Source organism: Mesoplodon mirus, assembly GCF_964341445.2.
Source record: "Mesoplodon mirus genome assembly, chromosome: 8".
Taxonomy (NCBI): Eukaryota; Metazoa; Chordata; class Mammalia; order Artiodactyla; family Ziphiidae; genus Mesoplodon; species Mesoplodon mirus.
In genome coordinates, this window is record NC_138984.1 from 33,630,665 (window position 1) to 33,645,800 (window position 15,136).

The 15,136-nt window shown below is 38.2% G+C and overlaps 1 protein-coding gene across 2 annotated transcripts in view; it reads left to right on the top strand.

Annotated features, from left to right (window-relative positions):
• ICA1L (islet cell autoantigen 1 like) overlaps window positions 1-15,136 on the top strand; it is a 70,796-nt gene that overhangs the window by 32,187 nt on the left and 23,473 nt on the right. Inside the window, exons 4-8 of one of the 2 annotated variants that reach the window (XM_082630492.1) lie at window positions 1,178-1,301; window positions 2,456-2,654; window positions 4,410-4,535; window positions 5,978-6,076; window positions 7,329-7,414. In XM_082630492.1, coding sequence (XP_082486618.1) covers window positions 1,178-1,301; window positions 2,456-2,654; window positions 4,410-4,535; window positions 5,978-6,076; window positions 7,329-7,414 — 634 coding nt within the window. The remainder of the gene's footprint in view (window positions 1-1,177; window positions 1,302-2,455; window positions 2,655-4,409; window positions 4,536-5,977; window positions 6,077-7,328; window positions 7,415-15,136) is intronic. The other variant, XM_082630493.1, reaches the window with a different exon arrangement.

A 15,136-nucleotide genomic window follows, 5' to 3' on the forward strand; every position in this document is an offset into this window, starting at 1 on the left:
TTTGATTCAAAGGAAATGTGTAATCTGTACATCTTTGAAGTAATGAGAATATTAAATTAACCAGATTCCTCAAATCCAATCCACACTTAATCAGATTAATTGTTCATAGAACAGCACACGGTTTTATTAAAGATGATACTACAGAATGTGTCTCCCAGGATGGGAGACAATAAGTTAAGTTTAAATAGAAAGCCAGGGGCTTCCCTGTTGGCGCAGTGGTTAAGAATCTGACTGCCAATGCAGGGGACACAGGTTTGAGCCCTGGTCCAGGAAGATCCCACATGCCGCGGAGCAGCTAAGCCCATGCACCACAACTACTGAGCCTGCGCTCTAGAGCCCACAAGCCACAACTACTGAAGCCCGTGTGCCTAGAGCCCGTGCTCCGCAACAAGAGAAGCCACTGCAATGAGAAGCCCGCGCACTGCAATGAAGAGTAGCCCCCGCTTGACGCAACTAGAGAAAGCCTGCGCACAGCAACGAAGACCCAATGCAGCCAAAGATAAATAAATAAAATAAATAAATAAATAGAAACCCCCAAATACTTTGTAAGAGGCAATGATCCTAAAATGCATCTCTGCATGTTTGAAAATGCGTCATCTGTGGTTTTGTTTTATTATTTTGGATTTTTTTTTTCACTAAAGATCAGTCTTTCCTGAAGTGAAGTCCATAGAGTCAGTGCATCAAAATCATCTGGAGTGCTTGTTTAAAAAAAAAAACAAAAAAACCCAGATCCTCCAACCTGTAAAATCAGAATTTCTGGAGATGAAGCCCAGGAATTTGCATTTTAAAAATAAGTGTCTCGGGCCTCCCTGGTGGCGCAGTGGTTGAGAGTCCGCCTGCCGATGCAGGGGATACGGGTTCGTGCCCCGGTCTGGGAGGATCCCATGTGCCGCGGAGCGGCTGGGCCCGTGAGCCATGGCCGCTGGGCCTGCGCATCCGGAGCCTGTGCTCCGCAACGGGAGAGGCCACAACAGTGAGAGGCCCGCATACCGCAAAAAGAAAAAAAAAAAAAAAAAAAAAAAATAAGTGTCTCTCCTTCCACCCCCAAGTAATTCTTATGTATAGAGAATCATTGCTGTGAGAATTTTAGTAGTGTGTGTGTGTGTGTGTGTGTGTGTGTGTGTTTTAAACCAATGATGAAATGAAACAATGAACTATACTCTCATCTTTTCCCTAGTTATATCGGAGGAGGAAAACGAACTAGGGCTCTTTTTAAAGTTCCAAGCAGAACGGGATACAACGCAGGCTGGCAAAATGATGGATGCCACTGGCAAGGCACTCTGTTCTTCAGCCAAGCAAAGGTTTATCATGGTTTTGCATCATCCTTAAATTTGTAGTCAGTATGACAGTTTTGATGTGTGTAGTTAAATTTGCATATTTGTAAAGGTTTCTCTTCATTCCAGTAGAGAGTTAAAAGAGATGTATATTGCAATATATAGTTGTTTTGATGCCTAGCTCTTATTTATTTTGAATTTAAAATAATTATTTAAAAATTGACATTCACAGGTTGCTTAATTCCTAGAAATAGACTTTAGGCCTGTACTTAAATTTCTTAAGTGGTTTAATGTAACAGAGGCACAGAATGGCTAAAATTTAAATATGTATATATATTTTTTTCACTTTTTGGATATTATACTATCTATGAGTACATTGGAACTTTCCTCTTTTTAGGCAGAGGAAAAATCTTCTTAATTATATACTTTGCATTCATTATTTAACTTTTTAACATAAAGATACCTGCTGCAAAGAATCTCCTACAATTACTAAATAAAGCCAAAATCTTTGCATTTTCTAGAGAAAATTAAAAATAGACTTTATTGGACCTGTAATGACAATGTATAACTTAAGTGGCTTTATTCTGAAACACCATATTAGTGCAAAAGTCCACCTTTAAGGAGGTGACAAAGAGACAGCCAATAAAAGCCCCTCCATTGCCACTAAGTCAAAAGCAGACCAGAGGAGCTGGGTTTGACTTGTGTTTCTTAAATCCTTTTTTCTCTTGTTCTCATCCTCAGCTGCTAAGAATTTTATCCTCATTCTTTCATCTAGCATTTTATCTGCTTTTCTATACCCAGGTTTTCCCTAAATTTGTCAAAAGAAAGGCTTTCTGCTTATAGGATTATGCTTTATAATTATAGGATCTCTTTACTCAAGGAATTCTTTTCTAAATGGCAGATTTACTTGGCAGATTAATTATACATGGATAAACATCTAAAATGTTGCAAAAATGATATATTGATATTTCCTGAAACAAGAAAGGGAGAGATATAAACACATCTTTATTAACAGTTCAAAGCTAACTGTATGATCCTTATTTGCTTTCTGAGTTTCTTAGGCATCTTAATAATTTCCTGTTTATAGACTCACCTTGATAGCAAGTTATGCTTTATGGTTGTTTTGTTTTATTTTGCTCATGGGATGTACTTGCCTCTTGTTTTTACCTCTCTGCCATTAGATTGGCTCTGTATACTCCCCTGTCTCGTCTTAAGCAAGAAGTAACAACATTCAGTCAAAGGGCAGTATCTGATACCTTGATGACAGTCAATCGGATGGAGCAGGCACGCACAGAATATAGAGGAGCTCTGCTGTGGATGAAAGACGTGTCCCAAGAACTGGACCCAGACACCTTAAAACAAATGGAAAAGTTCCGAAAAGTATGAAAATACATCCCTTTTTTATGTTTTCCTGAAGTTCTACAGAATAATTTAATCAAGAGTATAAAACGTCAGACTATTTTTGGAAAATGTGTTATATTATAAATTCTTGGTTGCTTGGAAGTCTTCAGTTAACATACAAAAGGTTGTCACACTTTTTTTTTTTTTTTTACTCTTTGAGTGGCATAATAGATCTACCTTTTAAATGTTGCCTACCTGGACTTTTAGGAGTTGTTTGCAGGAGGAAAACAGTTCATTAGTCAGGAAAAAAAACTTAAGTAAAAACCCATGTAAAATGATTATTAATTATAAGTGAAGGTTATCAAATTTTTCATTCTGCCACAATACATAGTTTGACCACAAACTGTTGAAGCAACTATATGTATGAACATATATTTTGCTAAGTAAACTCCTTATTACAAATTGTATTCCCTGAATTTACCATAAATGAATAGTAAAATTCACTCACTCCTTCATAAAGTGCCTATAATAAACATCCATATTTATATTTAGTATTGATGGAGTCTTTTTACTAGCCGTTACAGGTTCTTTGCCTTAATGATTACTCCAACAGACCTGGGCAGTAACTGGACACATGGCCTCAGGCAACCTGTTATTCTGTCCCCTTTATAATCCTTGACAATTAGAATACAATCCAAGGGAGTGGTTACACAACATTGTCAACGCACTAGTGTCACTGAATTGTACAGTTTTAAACCGGTTAAGTATATGTTATGTGAATTTCACCTCAATTAAAAAAAAAGAATATGATCCACACCTCTCATCTAGACCCAAATAGCCCTGCACAGTCTGATCCCTGGTCCCTCTGCTGCCACACCTTGTACAGTACTTACTGTCTGTGCTCCAGCCCTTCCTATGCTTGAGGAAGGGATCGGCTCTACCCTATTCCTTCCTGCTCTGGAAACACTTCCCACACCCAGGACTTCTGTCCTTCCTTTTCCCTGGCTCTAGAAGGCTCTCCTCAGGGTCTTAGCAGGGCCCGCTCATCATCTTCCTATCCCAGTTCACACATCATGCATGAACTCACCAAGGGCTTCCCTGACCATCTAATCAAATGTTGTCACCCATTTCTGTTGCATTTATATGTTATCTTTGTGACTTGAGATTATGTTATATGTTTATTTTCTTTTTTTCCTGGGCCTCCTCACTCAGGGATGGTGAGGAAGCACACTGTTCACCACAGCATCCCAGGGCCTGGAACAGTGCCTTGCACATAATAGATACCTACCTCATAAGTATTTGTTGAATGAATGAATGAGTATATTTAAAGTTGAGTATTCACACTATTTGGTGATAAATGACTCATTTATAAGAAATATAATAAGCCTGTATTTAAGTTTATAAACATATCTGTATGATTCAGAACTATTATTAATGCTTCTCAACACTTTTACTATGTCCTCTTTCCATTTATTCTTCTACTATTTCTTAGGTAAATATTATCCATCAGTAGTTTTGGATGTTTGTTTTTATTTGGAATGTTTTTTTTTTTCTTAACTATGTACTTTCTATCTTTCATCACATAGTTTCTCAGCATAAAGATATCTGCTGGAAAGAGTCTCCTACAGTTACTAAAAATAGCCAAAATCTTTTCCATTAATTTTGAAATAATACAGGGAAAGGGAATTAGTCTTTATTACAATTTCACGTGTCTGAAAACATGTATCATAAACCTGTGTGGTATATTTATTTCTGTATTATAAGCAATAATAACTAACATTTTTGTGGTTGCAGGTACAGATCCAAGTGAGAAATAGCAAAGCTTCTTTTGACAAGTTAAAGATGGATGTTTGTCAGAAAGTGGATTTACTTGGAGCTAGTCGCTGCAATATGTTGTCTCATTCACTCGCTACCTACCAGGTACCCACCTCCATGGTCAGCATGTCCTTGCAGTAAAGATGAGTGGTGAGATTCCTTTTTAAAAGTTGTCTAAAGAGTGCAAAAAAACTGTATAATCGATCAGATTCCTTTGACTTTGCTGAAATTGCTTATTGAGTTATGACATTCAGAATCATGAATGGAAAAGACTTTTCCAGTCTTTTCAGACTGGAAAAGGCCTTAGGGTCTTTCTTTGCCTACTCCACATTATTCCCCTAGGAGAGACAGATAGACACTTACAGACTGTCTAGGGTTGAGGAGGGAAATGTGGAGAGGAGGCAAGATTCAAGGCCTATTAGCCTTGGTTCATTCAGAGCTACTCCATTTTAAACTAGTTCTGCATACAGTTTCATTTGAAGCAAATATGCTGTGGCTCCCCGAGCTCTGGAGCCTATGAGCCACAACTACTGAGCCCAAATGCCAGAGCTACTGAAGCCTACATGCTTAGAGCCCATGCTCTGCAACACTTTTCTATCATTTTATGGATGAGGAAAGTGAGAATTAAATGAGAATTAAATGGCAATGTTGGGCTTAAAAACTTAAGTTTTCTAATTCTAGGTCTTGTGTTCTTTTCATTCTGCCAAATTGCCATTCCACACCACTTTAATCTCAGAAGTCTCATTTGTGCTTACTTTATTCCAAATCATACATAAATAGCATACAATGAGTAAGTTAGATATTAACAGGTAGCAGTTAACTGATTTTATCAGGTATTTGTAAATGACAAAATAGGAGAATACTTTTTTTACATGAGAAAACAATACAAACTAAAGGAAATGGATATTCACTGCTGCTTTTAGGGAATCTACCTAATTCAGTTCAGTACTGTGGAATTCCAGAAATCAAGAGAGGATACACTTGAAAATAAAAGTATGTGACAAGACTTCCCTGGTGGCCCAGTGGTTAAGACTCTGTGCTTCCACTGCAGGGAGAATTACTTGAGTTAGCTTGATAACACATTTTTTTTGACAAGTCTTTCTTGAACTCTAAATGAAAGTCCAAATTTAGTGGTACAAATTATTTTACTCCAATTAATAAAGGTTTGTATTATATGCATACCAACATTTATACATATACTTCTAATGCAATATGATATTTTGGTGCTTTTACCATTTTTCTTTTGGATTCCTCAGAAGGTGTTCTAATCTGCCAGTTTCATTCTCTTGGCTGCAATTACTCTCTAGCTGGCTCCAGTGTACATTTCAGTGCTGTATACGGATAGGCACACATACATGCAGATACAATGCCAATTCTTACGGAGAATTACTGTTTACAGTGCTTGCTGGTTCACCAAACTTGGAAATTGATTTTAGTTCCTACTTCTTATTACTTGACAACTGTTCATCTACTATAGTGAGGAAAAATAGCACTGAAAAAAGAGGAGAGGAAGGAGAACTGTAGTGTCACCTTTTCTTTTTCTGCAGAGGACACTGCTTGGATTCTGGGAGAAAACAGCTCGAATGATGTCCCAAATCCATGGGACCTGTATTGGCTTTCATCCATATGATTTTGTAGCTCTCAAGGTACATTTCTTTCAATGGTCTTTTCTTAGATTTATTACACTTCATTTGGATAATAACTTTGAAACTACTTTTTGCTAAGCCTAATTTCAACTTTACAAAACACTGGGAAACATTTTTCTACACTCTTTCAGCCATTTTTCTGAAGTTCCCTGATTCCAGATTCTACCAGCAGCACTAAACAAATACGTGGAAATACTGCTGGTGGGCTCAAGATATTTGTAGGGTGGGGGGAAGGGGGAATAAAAGAAAGAGAAAGTGAAAAGGAAATTAAAATACAAAAGAGAGAAAAGGTTATGGAAAGGAAAAACTTAAGAGGAACAAGTGATGGAAAGTGGTAATGTGTTTTCAAAAATGACTACGTTACCCACCTGACAATTTTAGGAGTTAAAGAATCTCCTTGCTTTACTTTTACACTCATGTCATAGATGTGATTCATGACACAAAAATGATGCCAGTTTTGGTCATTATGTATGTGTGGTTGCCTCTGAAGAGACTACTGTATTAGGTCAGCTCTTTCTGTAACACCTACGTGAAAATGTACCCTTCCTGTCAACCTTCTGTGCATATGGCTTATCCAGCAGAGATGCACTGTGTTAATCATTTCTTCAGTTCTGGTAAGCTAGGTTTCAGTATCTTTGAACTTATCATTCTGCTTTATTTTCAGTAGAGCTTGAAAATGTTGAGTGTGCCTAAGTTGGATGTGATATCTGTGATGGGTTCATATCCTGCAACTGTATATTACAGGGGCTTAGTATGGATTTTTAAGTCAGGTTCTGACATAGCATCTTCTGTTTTTGGTAGGTACCCTTGAATTCGTTTTTTGTTGTTGTGTATGTGTTTTGTTTTTTACTTTTTCTATGTTAATGCTTTACTGTATAGCATACTGTGTATTTAGGGAAATTTAATATCCAATTTCTGCTCAGACTTGAAGTTGAAAATCTTTAGTCGTATTTAGAACGTTGCAGTATGGGCTGGCGACACAGTGTAAGTCTTCTTTTTCTCTGGCATATCACAGAGTGGTGAACCCTGTGGCTGGCCCATGGTGTGCATAGTGGCTACAGGCTGCCAGGATACAAAGGACACAGGGCTCGGGTCAAATTACGTCTGCATACATCTCCCATATCTCACACTCTCTACTTTATAACTCTTCCTGTTTTATATTGTTCTTTAAAATTTTTGTTCTCATTTTCGTTTGCACAAAGAGAGAAACAGATTCTTTGCATCTATTTAACACTGAATTTCTTACCCTTAGCAGCTACAAGACACTCCAGTCAAGCTTACTGAAGACCACAAGGAAGAACGAATAGAAGACAGCTCTCTCCCGGAAGACCTCAATAAGTAAGCAGACAAAAGTTACAGATCACGTTATGGAAGTCCTGGATACCATTGTACCCTATGTTTGGAAAGAGTTGCTTCTTCTTTGGTTTACAGAATACTTATTTCTCTGTCATTTTTCCAATTAACGTTAAACGTTTGTTTTGAAACCTACCACCCCCCTCCCCCATTTTTAACATGGTAGGCAAAGTTGATGATAGGAATACAGAACAGTTTGGGTGATAAACCCAAATTCTGTAGTGTGGGAGACTGAGCCTTGTATTAAGAGCCCTTACCTAGTGAATCCCAGAAGGGGCGGCTTGAAAAAGAAAGGGACAGATGTCAGCAGCTATGAGACAGAAGCTACTGAAAATCTGTCTCCAAAACAACACAGATGGGACTGGGATTGGTTACCTGAAAATGGAGGCTCTTGCTGTGCACATCTTTCATGTTGCCTCTTTCCTTCCCTTTCATTACGTCTTACCTTTGTTTTCCTTTCAGAACTGCCACTTGTCATTTTAACCAGACTGCACTGAGTATAGTAGCGAACCAAGAAATAGGCCCAAACAATGACAACCATATATTGTTTAGTGGAAGGTGATCTGAAATATAAGTATTTCACCCTTTTCTCTAGGGGGAAATACAAATATTTTTACTAACTTGGATATATAAATGTTTTAGTATATAGATTACACAATCAAATGTATAGATATGAATTAAATGTATTAACTTAGTTATACATTGACATTTAAAATTGTACATTAAGTATATTAAATTGGTAAATATTTCCATTATCACATTTTATGAAAGTTTTATTCAGAATCTTCTCATACATCTTCAGCATTATGAAAGCTACCTTTTTAAAAATTTTTATTTATTTATTTTATTTTGGGCTGCATTGGGTCCTCGTTGCTGCGCGCAGGCTTTCTCTAGCTGCGTCGAGCAGGGGCTACGCTTTGTTGCGGTGTGCGAGCTTCTCATTGCGGTGGCTTCTCTTGTGGAGCACGGGCTTTGGGCACGCTGGCTTCAGTAGCTGTGGCTCGGAGGCTCTAGAGCACAGGCTCAGTAGTTGTGGCGCACAGGCATGTGGGATCTTCCCGGACCAGGGCTCAAACCCGTGTTCCCTGCATTGGCAGGCGGATTCTTAACCACTGCGCCGCCAGGGAAGTCCGAAAGCTACCTTTTGAGTTAACTAAAAGATTCCAAAGCACTACCTTCTCTTCCATTCAAAGTGTTTAAAACACCATCTATGTATTCTGTCGTTGGAAATTTCATCCCAAATCAAAGTATCTGTTTCCTCTGTAGGCTTATTTTGTAGCATTTGCAAATAAATACTATATTGCTTTTTAAGTGTCTTTAAAGACTTATTTTATTTATTTATTTATTTATTATTTTTTTTATTAGTTTCTGCTTTATAACAAAGTGAATCAGTCATACATATACATCTGTTCCCACATCCCTTCCCTCATGCATCTCCCTCCCTCCCACCCTCCCCATTCCACCCCTCCAGGCGGTCACAAAGCACCGAGCTGATCTCCCTGTGCTCTGCGGCTGCTTCCCACTATCTATCTACCTTACGTTTGGTAGTGTATATATGTCCATGCCGCTCTTTCGCTTTGTCACAGCTTACCCTTCCCCCTCCCCATATCCTCAAGTCCATTCTCAAGTAGGTCTGTGTCTTTATTCCCGTTTTACCCCTAGGTTCTTCATGACATTTTTTTTTAATTCCATATATATGTGTTAGCATACGGTATTTGTCTTTCTCTTTCTGACTTACTTCACTCTGTATGACAGACTCTAGGTCTATCCACCTCATTACAAATAGCTCAGTTTCGTTTCTTTTTATGGCTGAGTAATATTCCATTGTATATATGTGCCACATCTTCTTTACCCACTCATCCGATGATGGACACATAGGTTGTTTCCAGCTCCGGGCTATTGTGAATAGAGCTGCAATGAACATTTTGGTACATGTCTCTTTTTGAATTATGGTTTCCTCAGGGTATATGCCTAGTAGTGGGATTGCTGGGTCATATGGTAGTTCTATTTTTAGTTTTTTAAGGAACCTCCATACTGTTCTCCATAGTGGCTGTACCAATTCACATTCCCACCAGCAGTGCAAGTGTTCCCTTTTCTCCACACCCTCTCCAGCATTTATTGTTTCTAGATTTCTTGATGATGGCCATTCTGACTGATGTGAGATGATATCTCATTGTAGTTTTGATTTGCATTTCTCTAATGATTAATGATGTTGAGCATTCTTTCATGTGTTTGTTGTCACTCTATATCTTCTTTGGAGAAATGCCTATTTAAGTCTTCTGCCCATTTTTGGATTGGGTTGTTTGTTTCTTTGATATTGAGCTGCATGAGCTGTTTATAAATTTTGGAGATTAATCCTTTGTCAGTTGCTTCATTTGCAAATATTTTCTCCCATTCTGAGGGGTGTCTTTTGGTCTTCTTTATGGTTTCCTTTGCTGTGCAAAAGCTTTGAAGTTTCATTAGGTCCCATTTGTTTATCTTTGTTTTTATTTCCATTTCTCTAGGAGGTGGGTCCAAAAGGATCTTGCTGTGATTTATGTCATAGAGTGTTCTGCCTATGTTTTCCGCTAAGAGTTTGATAGTTTCTGGCCTTACATTTAGGTCTTTAATCCATTTTGAGCTTATTTTTGTGTATGGTGTTAGGGAGTGATCTAATCTCATACTTTTACATGTCCCTGTCCAGTTTTCCCAGCACCACTTATTGAAGAGGCTGTCCTTTCTCCACTGTACATTCCTGCCTCCTTTGTCAAAGATAAGTTGACCATATGTGCGTGGGTTTATCTCTGGGCTTTCTATCCTGTTCCATTGATCTATCTTTCTGTTTTTGTGCCAGTACCACACTGTCTTGATTACTGTAGCTTTGTAGTATAGTCTGAAGTCAGGGAGCCTGATTCCTCCAGCTCCGTTTTTCGTTCTCAAGATTGCTTTGGCTATTCGGGGTCTTTTGTTTCTCCAAACAAATTTTGAAATTTTTTGTTCTAGTTCTGTGAAAAATGCCAGTGGTAGCTTGATAGGGATTGCATTGAATCTGTAGATTGCTTTGGGTAGTAGAGTCATTTTCACAATATTGATTCTTCCAATCCAGGAGCATGGTATATCTCTCCATCTATTTGTATCATCTTTAATTTCTTTCATCAGTGTCTTATAATTTTCTGCATACAGGTCTTTTGTCTCCTTAGGTAGGTTTATTCCTAGATATTTTATTCTTTTTGTTGCAATGGTAAATGGGAGTGTTTTCTTGATTTCATTTTCAGATTTTTCATCATTAGTGTACAGGAATGCCAGAGATTTCTGTGCATTAATTTTGTATCCTGCTACTTTACCAAATTCATTGATTAGCTCTATTAGTTTTCTGGTAGCATCTTTAGGATTCTCTATGTATAGTATCATGTCATCTGCAAACAGTGACAGCTTTACTTCTTCTTTTCCAATTTGGATTCCTTTTATTTCCTTTTCTTCTCTGATTGCTGTGGCTAAAACTTCCAAAACTAAGTTGAATAAGAGTGGTGAGAGTGGGCAGCCTTGTCTTGTTCCTGATCTTAGTGGAAATGGTTTCAGTTTTTCACCATTGAGGACAATGTTGGCTGTGGGTTTGTCATATATGGCCTTTATTATGTTGAGGAAAGTTCCCTCTATGCCTACTTTCTAGAGGGTTTTTATCATAAATGGGTGTTGAATTTTGTCAAAAGCTTTCTCTGCATCTATTGAGATGATCATATAGTTTTTCTCCTTCAACTTGTTAATATGGTGTATCACATTGATTGATTTGCGTATATTGAAGAATCCTTGCATTCCTGGAATAAACCCCACTTGATCATGGTGTATGATCCTTTTAATGTGCTGTTGGATTCTGTTTGCTAGTATTTTGTTGAGGATTTTTGCATCTATGTTCATCAGTGATATTGGCCTGTAGTTTTCTTTCTTTGTGACATCCTTGTCTGGTTTTGGTATCAAGGTGATGGTGGCCTCATAGAATGAGTTTGGGAGTGTTCCTTCCTCTGAAATTGTTTGGAAGAGTTTGAGAAGGATGGGTGTTAGCTCTTCTCTAAATGTTTGATAGAATTCGCCTGTGAAGCCATCTGGTCCTGGGCTTTTGTTTGTTGGAAGATTTTTAATCACAGTTTCAATTTCAGTGCTTGTGATTGGTCTCTTCATATTTTCTATTTCTTCCTGATTCAGTCTTGGCAGGTTGTGCATTTCTAAGAATTTGTCCATTTCTTCCAGATTGTCCATTTTATTGGCATAGAGTTGCTTGTAGTAATCTCTCATGATCTTTTGTATTTCTGCAGTGTCAGCTGTTACTTCTCCTTTTTCATTTCTAATTCTATTGATTTGAGTCTTCTCCCTTTTTTTCTTGATGAGTCTGGCTAATGGTTTGTCTATTTTGTTTATCTTCTCAAAGAACCAGCTTTTAGTTTTATTGATCTTTGCTATCGTTTCCTTCATTTCTTTTTCATTTATTTCTGATCTGATCTTTATGATTTCTTTCCTTCTGCTAGCTTTGGGGGTTTTTTGTTCTTCTTTCTCTAATTGCTTTAGGTGCAGGGTCAGGTTGTTTGCTCGAGATGTTTCCTGTTTCTTAAGGTGGGATTGTATTGCTATAAACTTCCCCCTTAGAACTGCTTTTGCTGCGTCCCATAGGTTTTGGGTCGTCGTGTCTCCATTGTCATTTGTTTCTAGGTATTTTTTAATTTCCTCTTTGATTTCTTCAATGATCACTTCGTTATTGAGTAGTGTATTGTTTAGCCTCCATGTGTTTGTATTTTTTACAGATCTTTTCCTGTAATTGATGTCTAGTCTCATAGCATTGTGGTCGGAAAAGATACTTGATACAATTTCAATTTTCTTAAATTTACCAAGGCTTGATTTGTGACCCAAGATATGATCTATCCTGGAGAATGTTCCATGAGCACTTGAGAAAAATGTGTATTCTGTTGTTTTGGGATGGAATGTCCTATAAATATCAATTAAGTCCATCTTGTTTAATGTATCATTTAAAGCTTGTGTTTCCTTATTTATTTTCATTTTGGATGATCTGTCCATTGGTGAAAGTGGGGTGTTAAAGTCCCCTTCTATGAGTGTGTTACTGTCGATTTCCCCTTTTATGTCTGTTAGTATTTGCCTTATGTATTGAGGTGCTCCTATGTTGGGTGCATAAATATTTACAATTGTTATATCTTCTTCTTGGATTGATCCCTTGATCATTATGTAGTGTCCTTCTTTGTCTCTTCTAGTAGTCTTTATTTTAAAGTCTATTTTGTCTGATATGAGAATTGCTATTCCAGCTTTCTTTTGGTTTCCATTTGCATGGAATATCTTTTTCCATCCCCTTACTTTCAATCTGTATGTGTCTCTAGGTCTGAAGTGGGTCTCTTGTAGACAGCATATATATGGGTCTTGTTTTTGTATCCATTCAGCCAATCTGTGTCTTTTGGTGGGAGCATTTAGTCCATTTACATTTAGGGTAATTATTGATATGTATGTTCCTATTCCCATTTCCTTAATTGCTTTGGGTTCGTTATTGTAGGTATATTCCTTCTGTTGTGTATCTTGCCTAGAGAAGTTCCTTTAGCATTTGTTGTAAAGCTGGTTTGGTGGTGCTGAACTCTCTCAGCTTTTGCTTGTCTGTAAACGTTTTAATTTCTCCATCAAATCTGAATGAGATCCTTGCTGGGTAGAGTAATCTTGGTTGCAGGTTTCTCTCCTTCATCATTTTAATTATGTCCTGCCACTCCCTTCTGGCTTGTAGAGTTTCTGCTGAGAGATCAGCTGTTAATCTGATGGGGATTCCCTTGTGTGTTATTTGTTTTTTTTCCCTTGCTGCTTTTAATATGATTTCTTTGTGTTTAATTTTTGACAGTTTGATTAATATGTGTCTTGGCGTATTTCTCCTTGGATTTATTCTGTATGGGACTCTCTGTGCCTCCTGGACTTGATTAACTATTTCCTTTCCCATATTAGGGAAGTTTTCAACTATAATCTCTTCAAATATTTTCTCAGTCCCTTTCTTTTTCTCTTCTTCTTCTGGAACCCCTAGAATTCGAATGTTGGTGCATTTAATGTTGTCCCAGAGGTCTCTGAGACTGTCCTCTGTTCTTTTCATTCTTTTTTCTTTATTTTGCTCTGCATCAGTTATTTCCACTATTTTATCTTCCACCTCACTTATCCGTTCTTCTGCCTCAGTTATTCTGCTATTGATCCCATCTAGAGTATTTTTCATTTCATTTATTGTGTTTTTAATCGATGCTTGATTCATCTTTAGTTCTTCTAGGTCCTTGTTAACTGTTTCTTGCATTTTGTCTATTCTATTTCCAAGATTTTGGATCTTGGAAATAGAATCTTGGATCATCTTTACTATCATTATTCTGAATTCTTTTTCAGGTAGACTGCCTATTACCTCTTCATTTGTTAGGTCTGGTAGGTTTTTATCTTGCTCCTTCACCTGCTGTGTGTTTTTCTGTCTTCTCATTTTGCTTATGTTACTGTGTTTGGGGTCTCCTTTTTGCAGGCTGCAGATTCGTAGTTCCCGTTGTTTTTGGTGTCTGTCCCCAGTGGCTAAGGTTGTTTCAGTAGGTTGTGTAGGCTTCCTGGTGGGGGGGACTAGAGCCTGTGTTCTGGTGGTTGAGGCTCGATCTTGTCTTTCTGGTGGACAGGTCCACGTCTGGTGGTGTGCTTTGGGATGCCTGTGGCCTTATTATGTTTTTAGGCAGCCTCTCTGTTAATGGGTGGGGTTGTGTTCCTGCCTTGCTAGTTGCTTGGTATAGGGTGACCAACACTGTAGTTTGCTGGTCGTTGACTGAAGCTGGGTGCTGGTGTTGAGATGGAGATCTCTGGGAGATTTTCGCTGCTTGATATTATGTGGAGCTGGGAGGTCTCTTGTGGACCCGTGTCCTGAAGTTGGCTCTCCCACTTCAGAGGCACAGCACTGACTCCTGGCTGCAGCACCAAGAGCCTTTCATCTACCCGGCTCAGAATAAAAGGGAGAAAAAGTAGAAAGAAAGAATTAGTAGAAGAAAGAAAGAGAGAAAGAAAGGAAGAAGGAAAGAAAGGAAGGAAGGAAGAAAGGAAGAAAGGAGGGAGGGAGGGAGGAAGGATGGAAAGAAAGAAAGGAGGGAGAGGGAGGAATGAAAGAAAAAGGAAGAGTGAATGGAAGAAGGGAGGGAGGGAGGGAGGAAGGAAAGAAAGAAAGACAGGAGGGAGGGAGGAAGGAAAGAAAAAGAAAGTGAAAGGAAGAGGGGTGGGAGGGAGGGAGGAAGGAAAGAAAGACAGGAGGGAGGGAGGGAGGAAGGAAAGAAAAAGAAAGAGTGAAAGGAAGAAGGGAGGGAGGGAGGAAGGAAAGAAAGAGAGAAAGAAGGAAAGGAGGGGCGGAGGGAGGGAGGAAGGGAAGGTAGGAAAAAAAGAAAGAGCAGGTAAAGTAAAATAGAATAAAGTATGAAATATAGTAGCGTTCTTAAAATTTAAAAGTAATTATTGAACAAAAAAACGGACCAATAGAACCCTGGGACATATGGTGGAAGCAAAGCTATACAGAGAGAATCTTACACAGAAGAATACACATACACATTCACAAAAAGAGAGCAGGGGGAAAAATCAAAAATCTTGCTCTCCAAGTCCACCTCCTCAATTTGGGTTACTTCGTTGTAAAAAGAGGAAAAGGGCGAGAAGTCTGAAATCTTGCTAAGTCCACCTCCTTAATTTGGGATAATT